The 10000-nt window shown below is 36.0% G+C and overlaps 3 protein-coding genes across 3 annotated transcripts in view; 1 reads left to right on the top strand and 2 right to left on the bottom strand.

The window, feature by feature from the left end:
- The window catches only part of LOC138867428 (uncharacterized), a 3080-nt gene extending 1447 nt beyond the window's left edge, over positions 1 to 1633 (top strand). Inside the window, exon 2 of the mRNA XM_070143141.1 lies at positions 1 to 1633. This exon is cut by the window's left edge and continues 828 nt beyond it. The gene's annotated coding sequence lies outside the window, so the exon portion shown is untranslated.
- A 73-nt stretch (positions 1634 to 1706) lies between these two features.
- LOC113813101 (uncharacterized) lies at positions 1707 to 3174 on the bottom strand. Its single transcript, XM_027365039.2, has 2 exons — positions 3102 to 3174; positions 1707 to 3016 (listed from the first exon to the last, which is right to left on the bottom strand). The coding sequence occupies exons 1-2, from the start codon at positions 3111 to 3113 to the stop codon at positions 2144 to 2146; spliced, it is 885 nt and encodes a 294-aa protein (XP_027220840.1). The 5' UTR covers positions 3114 to 3174; the 3' UTR covers positions 1707 to 2143.
- A 5247-nt stretch (positions 3175 to 8421) lies between these two features.
- Positions 8422 to 10000, bottom strand: part of LOC113813100 (uncharacterized) — an 8347-nt gene continuing 6768 nt past the window's right edge. The window contains exon 2 of the mRNA XM_027365038.2: positions 8422 to 10000. This exon is cut by the window's right edge and continues 1016 nt beyond it. Within this exon, the coding sequence (XP_027220839.1) occupies positions 9157 to 10000 (844 nt within the window). The 3' untranslated portion in view covers positions 8422 to 9156.

The following is a 10000-nucleotide window of genomic DNA, read 5'->3' as shown; positions in this document are numbered from 1 at the left end:
CTTCAGCTTCCCGAAGGATTTTTCCTCTTGCCGGCTACCTCACCCTCGTCCTCCCCAGCAGGAGGCGTCTCGTGCCCTCAGAACCCCAGCCGTAGAGCTCCTGCGCCGCCTCGACTCAATACCGATGAAAATAAGTGCACGCCTTTGTAATCTTTTCATCCACAAAGCGCTGCACGATGATGACATTCACTCACCAGACCGAAGCCTTCGACAGCAGTTTAAACAAACGGGATCTGGAAACGCCATCAAAAAGACCCGGATGGAAGTAAATGAAACGAAGCACGTACAGTTAAAGGCGTGTTTCCAAGGACTCAATCTCGAACACAAGGAAAAAATGCTATAGACAAGGCCAAGGACATATTCGTCACGAAATCACATAATACAAGAGGCGGCCGGATGTTGGCGGCTTGATTAAACCTAAGTGAGAGTTATATATTGTAAATACACGTATCCCCTTTATAATCATCATTCATTTGATCCTTCTGCAATGCATTGCTTTTGATAGTGATATAAATAGATATTAAACATTTTGAGATATTATATCATAGACCATAGAAATGATTTCGAAGCCCTATAAAAACAGTATTGTAAGACATGTTTCACGAATTAAATTCATATTGTAAAGAATAATTTCAAATTAAGCCTGAATTCCACCCACGAGAACATAAAATATATATTCACATTGTATTTGTTGTTGAAGAACGTTAACTAAGTTATGCATTCATGTTATTTTAGAGCTAAGTAAACAAAAATACATATTAACCACGTAAACTTTCTCCGTATTTTGAACAAGAGAGACTAATTAGTAATGATGATGATATTACTGATGATAATAAAGATAACGACTTTAATTATGATAATCATGATAATGATGATAATAACGATACTTATAATGATGACAACAATTCCTCTTCTTATTATTATCATTATAAGCAGTAGTAGTGGCAGTGTTAGTAGTGTTAGTAGTAGTAGTCTAAACAACAAAATTAATAATAATAGTAATAATAACATTAACAAATAACCACAATAACACTTACATCATCGAATAGCCATAATATAGAAAAATATAAACCCAAAAACTTACCTACAAAAACTTTCTCCAACGCATTATAAACAAACCTGAACAACCTGGATCGCCTTTTCGTGATCCTTAAACCCAAATTCCCACGAAAATCGCCAGAACCCCTTTCATTAGACACGATGACTCATATCCTCAATGGAGACGACCTTGGCACCAGACACGAACACTTGCTGGCTCGGCGGTGACTAATTGTTGTTCGTCATTTGTTTTGCGTGTTGCTTTAGGGTGGGGGGCCTATGGGGTGGGGTGGAGGGGGTGAGGAAGGAGGTCATCTTGGGTATGTGTGGGAGAAGAGGAAGGATGTGTAGAGACACGATATGTCAGCATGTATGCTTGAAACCATGCATACATAAATTCATATATATATATATACACAAACACACACACATATGTATGTACATACATATGTGAGTGTGTGTGTGTGCGTGTGTATATAGACATAAATATATGCATGCATACACATGCATATATTTACATTTATGCATAGATACATGTACATACATATCTATTTACCTATCTATCTATAGAGAGATGGAAATAAAAAGATAGATAAAGATAGATAGATAGATAGATAGAGAGAGAGAGAGAAAGAGATAGATAGATAGATAGAGAGAGTTAGAGAGAGAGAGAGAGAGAGAGAGAGAGAGAGAGAGAGAGAGAGAGAGAGAGAGAGAGAGAGCGAGAGAGAGAGAGAGAGAGAGAGAGAGAGAGAGAGAGAGAGAGAGAGAGAGAGAGAGAGAGAGAGAGAGAGAGAGAGAGAGAGAGAGAGAAAGAGAGAGAGAGAGAGAGAGAGAGAGAGAGAGAGAGAGAGAGAGAAAGAGAGAGAGAGAGAGATAAATCCAACAAAAAGTATTTGCCTACGAAAGGGTATGGAAGCAGACATACACAGAGAAAGGTTACGAATAAGAGATCTAGGCAGAGTTGACCAAATGGATAGAGGGGCATGAGGGCGCCGGAGGGGGGGGGGGAGAGACATATATGCACATATTTCACTGCTTCCAAATCTGTTTTTACTAGATAAAACACAGCTTTATTGCAGCAATTAGGCGTGTAAGCACGAGTTTAGTAGTCAGAATATTTAGTCAGCAGAGGGTGAGCCAGGTGGCTTCTGTAACTGGTGACGGATGGAACTGTGTGGTGTCCAAAGGGGAAGCCCCCGAGAGGGGAGGCAACAGGAGCAAAGCCTGGAGCAGCATGAACCACAGGGGACAATACAGGAGCAGCATGAAGCACAGGGGATGCAGCATGAGCAGCATGAAGCACAGGGGGCACTGCAGGAGCAGCATGAACCACTGGAGCCACGTGGGACACGGTGCTGAGAGGACCAGTGGAGGCCGGGTAGGTGCCGTAGGAGCGCTTGTGACGAAGCACGTGGCCGAAGGGGTGGGCCAGGTGGCTCCCGTAGCTGGCGAAGGACGGGACTGCGTGGTGACCGTAGAAGCCTCCGAGAGGAGAGGCAACAGAAGCTAAGGTAGGAGCAGCGTGAAGCACAGGAGCCACGTGGGACACGGTGGCCAGGGGGCCAGTGGAGGCCGGGTAAGTGCCGTAGGACCGCTTGTGCCGAAGGCCGTCGGTGCCAATCACGCGGAAGCCGAAGCCGTCGGCGACGTAGGATCGGGACTGGACGTTGCCGTAGGAGTCGACGTAGCTGAAGGAGCCTCGCACGTTGCCGTAGGCGTCGCGGCTCTCGCTCCTGGAGGAGGGGCCGCCGCTGTAGCCGAAAGAGTACTGTCCGAGCTCGTCCTGGGCGTGGTACTGGGACGCGGCAGGCGCCAATGGCACGGGAGCGTGATGTCCCACGGAGACATAGGGGGCCGCTGGCGCAACCGGAGCGTGGACGGCGACGGCAGCAGTTGGAGCGTGAGAGACTACGGCGAAGGAACCATCACAGAAAGCTAAGCAGCTGACGAAGGCGGCGAAGGCGCACAAAAGACCCTGTAAACAAAATATGATGAGATAAGCAGTTCCCTGTCATAACGCCAGACACACACACTGCAAGGGCCCAGAAGCCAACACTCACGAGGGTGTTCATGGCGCAGAGAGGACTGGACCCACCCGACACGAGGGAGCTGTCTGACGGCCCTCGGTCACCTCCGCCGGTATATACTCCTCAATCAAGGCCTCTGCAGGTTGTGGACAAATGACGTTGCCTTTGCAGGCACATTTGCGGCCTCCAAGGTAGCTAATAATGGCGATTCCCAGGGCGGTCTCGCTGGGCGTGAACACTGGAATGAATCCTTTTGCTTGCTTTTCCTTCTTTCTTTTTATTTTTGTATAAAGATTCATGTTCTCTTTACTGGCTGTAATGAATGAATGCTATCCATCGTATACTGATGCAGAGTCGCATTTTTTCTTATGATCAAATTAAGAATAGCTAGAATTTGTAAGATATTTTTAGCATGCCTCTTACAAGTGTTGTAAATCACGTTATTGTCTATGTATTATTATCATTATCAATATTGTTACTACTTGTTACTTGTCATCATCATCATCATCATCATTAGTATGATCATTATCATTATTATTATCATCATCATCATCATATTATTATTATTATTATTACTATTATTATTATTATTATTATTATTATTATTATTATTATTATCATTATTATTATTATTATTATTATTATCATTATTATTATTATTATTATTATTATTATTATTATTATTATCATTATTATTATTATTATTGCCCCTTTTATTGTTATTATTGATATTATCATCATCATTATCATCATTACTACTACTATTACTATTTTTATCATCATCATTGTTATTATCATTATCATTATCATTATTATTACCATTATTATTTTTTATTATTATTATTATCATCATTATTATTATCATCATGATTTTTATCATTATTATTATTATTACTATTATTGCCCCTTTTATTGTTATTATTGATATTATCATCATCATTATCATCATTACTACTACTATTACTATTTTTATCATCATCATTGTTATTATCATTATAATCATCATTATGATTATTGTTGTTGTTAATACAATCACTATCGTTATTATTATCATCGTTGCTATTTTTATTATTATTCACGTTGGTGGTGGTGTTATTATTATTTTTGCTATCATTGATATTATTATTATCATCAACATTATTATCATTATGGTTATCTTTATTATTATCATTATCAGCAGTATTGTTATTATCATTGTTAACTATTATTTCTATCCTTATTGTTCTTCTTATTACTTTTATTATTGTTACTATTATTATTATCATTATCATTATCATTCTTCTTCTTCTTCTTCTTCTTCTTCTTCTTCTTCTTCTTCTTCTTATTATTATTATTATTATCATTATTATTATTATTATTACTATTTTATGTTATTATTTTTATTATTATTATTATTATCATTATTGTTATTATTATAATAATTACTACTATCATTAATACTTTTATTATTATCATTGTTATCATTATTATCATTATTATTATTATTATTATTATTATTATCATTATTATTATTATTATTATTATGATGATGATGATTATGATTATTATTATTATCATTATTGTTATTATTATTATTATTATTATTATTATTATTATTATTATTATTATTATTATTATTATTATTATTATCATTATTATTATTATTATTATTATTATTATTATTATCATTATTATTATTATTATTATTATTATTATTATTATCATTATTATTATCATTATTATCATTATTGCCTCTTCTTGTTCTTGTTCATCTTATCATCATTAACACTACTATTATAACAATAATAATTCTAATAATTCTTATAATGATAATAATAGTAAAATATTAATAATAAAGATAATGATGATAATGATGATGATAATACTATAATAATAATTAGAATGAAAAAGATCATGGTAATACTGATGATAACGATGATATCAATATTGATAGTGATAATGATGATAATAATGATAACAGTAATAATAATAATGATAATATTGGTAATGATAATAATTATGATAATAAAAATAATGATGACACTGATAATAATAATAATAATAATAATAATAATAATAATAATAATAATAATAATAATGATAATAATAATGATAACAATAATGATAATAATAATGATAATGATGATGACAATACTAATGATGATGATGATAATAATAATAATGATAATAAAAATAATAATGATAAAAATGATAATGATGATAATGATGATATTGATTATAATGATAATAATAGCGATAGGAATAAGAGTAAAAGTAAAAATAAGAAATTAAAAATAATGATGATGGTGAAGATGAGGATGATGATATCAGTGATAGTAATAATAATTATTATGATAACAATGATGATAATAATAATAATAATAATAATAATAATAATAATAATAATAATAATAATAATAATAATAATAATGACAATAGTAATGATAATGATTAATGATAACTAATCATTATTATTGCAATTGTCATTATTATTATTATTGCTATAATTTTCACCATCATCATCATTATCATAATGATAATGATAATGATAAGGATATTGATAAATGTAATGGTAATGATAGTGATAATAGTAAAATAATTACCGTTTTCAACCATTATTATTATCATTATTGTTATCATTATTATCATCATTATTATCATTGTTATCACTACTATTTTTATTGTTATTAGTATTATTTTCATTATTATCATTATCATTGTTTTTAGAACTATAATGATAATAATAATTATTATTAATACAATGATAATGACAAGTGATAACAGTAATGATAAGGATAATCGTGATGATAAGATATTGATAATGATGATGATAATGATAATGATAACAACAATAACAAAATAATACTTATTACTATTTTCAGCATTATCCTCATTCTTACTATAGTAAATATTATTATTATCATCACCATTACAGTCACTTGTTTATTATTATTACCATTGTCATTATTAACATTATGATCATTGTTTTCAGTATTATTATCTTGATAACCATCCTTATCCTTAGATCATTATCACTATCATTATATATATATTTTTTATCATTATCCTTATGATTATTGTTGTATCACCATTATCACAATTATTGATGCTCAAATTATCATCATAATTATCATAAATCTTATTCTGGTTATTGTATTGTCAAAATCATCATCATGACAATTTTTGACACTATTTATTTTGATTCTATCAATATTATAATTACTATGATTGCCTCTCTACTGTACCGGTGGTTATTTTCATTTATATATATATAATCCTCATCATCTTTTTTGTCAGTATCATCATCATATTCGTTATAAGAAATTGAAATAGAGAGATAGAGATAAAACACAAGCATGAAAAAGGTTAAGCCATGTTTATTAAAAAGTTATATCTGCAGAGGAGAAAGTTGAACTCTTTTGGTTGAAGGCTTTTGGTTGTTTTTTGTTTTTCTTGCAGACGTGTGTGTGTTTTTTTTTTTTTAATTCTTATCATGGAAACGAATCATTAAAAGAGAGAGATGCAGATAAAAGGGTAGATAGGTAGATAGATAGATAGATAGATAGATAGATAGATAGATAGATAGATAGATAGATAGAGAGAGAGAGAGAGAGAGAGAGAGAGAGAGAGAAATAAAGAAATAGAGAGAAATTTCAACATTATTGCAGACATCAATATACTTCCAATTTCACCATCAGTAGGTGATATAAATTTAGTATAAGTATATTTTTTGAATGTGCGTGTGTGTGTGCGTGCGTGTGTGTGAAAGTGGCTTAGTTACTACACCCTCGATAATGATATAGACATATAGACAACTGAATGATAAATATATATAGAGACATTCAGAAAAAATAGACTACTAATAACGGTAGACATCGTTGTATAAGCAAATCATACGTTATAAGCACATAGAGTAAATTACTAGTGCAGACATATATAAAAACAAATACAGATATGGACAAATATAGACAAATGCAGATTTAGGCAAATTGCATAGACAAATGTAGAAAAAAATACGCAAAAAACAAAAGATACAGACACGAAGCTATAAATATAAAGCATTGGACAGGAAAGGTTGAGTTCTAAGCTTGGCGATATTTTGAATTTTATTAACAAAGATTTAAAATGCCATAAATATTACTTTGACAACAATTACGACAACAACAATAAAAAGCAGAGTAACCAGGTTGTTTTTACTTGGAAAAAACGTTTCTTATATACTTGTTGTATACCACAAAATCGCTATAAAAACAATCCAAGGTTATATAGTGTGGTGGAAACTGAATTGTCTTTCATCATCCTTCTATTCATTCTATTTATCTCTGTTTCTCTTTATCTGTCTTCTCCTTGCTCTCTCTCTCTCTCTCTCTTTCTCTCTCTCTCTCTCTCTCTCTCTCTCTCTCTCTCTCTCTCTCTCTCTCTCTCTCTCTCTCTCTCTCTCTCTCTCTCTCTCTCTCTCTCTACACACAGTTTTCCATTTCCTCCATCTATATCTATCTATATACGCGTCCATCTATCGTGTTAAATATTGCGTGACAAGACTTACCAATGCACAGAGCCGGCTTCGTCCATGTGCCGCATAACGTGCAAACTTAGTATTGCAGTATTTCAGTAAATCGTAATACCCTTTTAACAGTCAAATGAGTGCAATGAATCTATATTTTTTCACAGCAGTTTTTTAAAGCTTGATTCTTGTGTTTAAAAATTTAGTATTTATATGAAGCACTTCTTTGGTGGTGTGTGTTTGTGCAGTAGAAAAGTTGTGAATGGAAATGTGGAATGTACTTATCAGACGTAATTCGATTAGATCTTTCATCAACAATACTTGTACGATAATTTGTAATGATGATGATGATTTTTTCTTTATTGATATCTATTCAGTTATTTTTTTCACCATGATACACTGGTTGTAACGGAACTTTGGGAAAAAAATTAATATCTGGGAAATATTTCACTGAGAGCTCTAGCATTTCCCACTAAGTTCTATTTAGCATCTATGATCCATTGTTTGTCGCCTATCGCAACATATATTTATAATAGATTGACGTATTTTATAAATATATTTGGCCAAAACATAGCTCCAATTTGTTATCAAGCAGGAGATGGATCAAAATTAAACAAATCAGCCGATTTTAAGATTAAAATCGGTACATATATAAGCAGAGACACACACATACACAAACACATAATCACACACACACTCACTCTCACACACACACACACACACACACACACACACACACACACACTCACACACACACACACACACACACACACACACACACACACACATAAGCATACACGCCACATGCAGCATTATTTGGCATGCATAGATTTCTGAATAAGCAAGGCAGAAAGACAGTATCTTAAAAAACTAATTATCTTTATTCAACACACAAAATCATATTCCTTTGGTTTCCACATCTGTACAGATTCACATTGGATATATTGTGAAATGACCCTCCTGTATGTACTGCATATTTCTATGTAAACAAATCTGGATATTGCAATTTTACGCAAGACATACGCATATACATATCTTAATCTAAATACAAAATAGTAAGGGAAAATGTTGACAGTATCTTTGCCTTAGATGCATCCATCCAGAGAATACTGGATGAAGACTGAAGAGGAACTGAATTAGATATGTAGGTTTCTCTCTTTCTCCCTCTCTCCCCCTTCTCTCTCTTCACATTTCTTTCTCGCTTTCTCTCTCTCATTCCCCCCTACTCCCAGTCTCCCTGTTTTTCTCTCTCCCTTCCCTCTAACTGTCACTCCCTCTCTCCCTTTTCCCCTCTCTAACTCTCTAACATTACTTGCCTCCTTCCCTTCCTTTTCTCTCACTCTAACCGTCTCTCCTGCGTTCCCCCTCTCTCTCCCTTCCACCTTTTCTCTCTCTCTCTCCTTCTCTGCACCCCCTCCTCCAACCTCTCGCTCAGTCGCTCCCTCCCTCTATCTCTGCCCTCCCTCTATCTTTCTAAACGACTCATTCACCAAAAGAAAGCTTCAAGTACAAATTTGATTCTGAAACAGGTGGATTAGGTGATTAGTAACCTATGCTACTAATCACCTATTGCAGAGGGTAGAATAGTTTAATATGATCTCCTTTTTATTGCCGTCCAGGGTTGAAGTGACTCCCGAAAGTTTGTACAGATGTAGGACTTTCCTCGAATCCATAGGAAAAGCCGGAGTTGCCCTGGGTGCCCAAGACGTCGAAGATGCCTGGAGTGCCAGAAGCGGAGGTCAGAAGCCCCGGAGTGCCAGAAACTCTCCCGAGGCCTCCCAGAATCCCCTGGGCGGGGCTGGGATGACGCACCCTGCCGCCGGATGTTGGGGCGACGGCGTCTGCGCGGCTGCCCTGAAGGAAGTCGGAAGCCACGAAGAGTGCGACATCGCCGCTGGGGAAGCCTGTGGCGCCACTGGGGGTAAAGGACCCAGGTGCGGTGAGGGACGCCTGGTTTCCGAAGAGGGCACTCTGACTAGCAAAACCGTGAGTACTAGGAAGGCCAAACGTGCCGACAGTGCCAGTAGACACTGCAGATGTCCCGGAACCTGGGACGGCGACAAACGGTGATTGTGCTGCGGTGTCCTGGTGAACCAGTGGACCCTGAAGGGATATGCTATGTGAATTGGGTACGGAACCTACGAAGGCTGTGGTACTTGGACTACTCACTGCTCCCTGGAAGGCTACGTTGCTCGGGGTGGCTACGGCACCCTGGAATGCGGCATTCTGGAAGGACGTGGCGCCTTGGCGGGCAGGATTAACCGGCTGGCCCCCAAAGCCGACGGGAACCGGGGTAAGTTGGTGAGCAAATCTGCCCGGGAGAGACAGGGAACTCTGACCAGTTCCATGGCCCGTCTGAACCACAGGCTCCAAGTGAGCAAGATTTGAACGAGCCGAATTAGCTGACTGAATTTCACCCCGTGGGCGGACAAAGATGCCGCTTTGAGAG

This window comes from Penaeus vannamei, chromosome 3, assembly GCF_042767895.1.
Source record: "Penaeus vannamei isolate JL-2024 chromosome 3, ASM4276789v1, whole genome shotgun sequence".
NCBI classification, from domain to species: Eukaryota; Metazoa; Arthropoda; class Malacostraca; order Decapoda; family Penaeidae; genus Penaeus; species Penaeus vannamei.
Note: the sequence above shows the minus strand (reverse complement) of the source record. Positions and strands in the feature narration are given on the sequence as shown.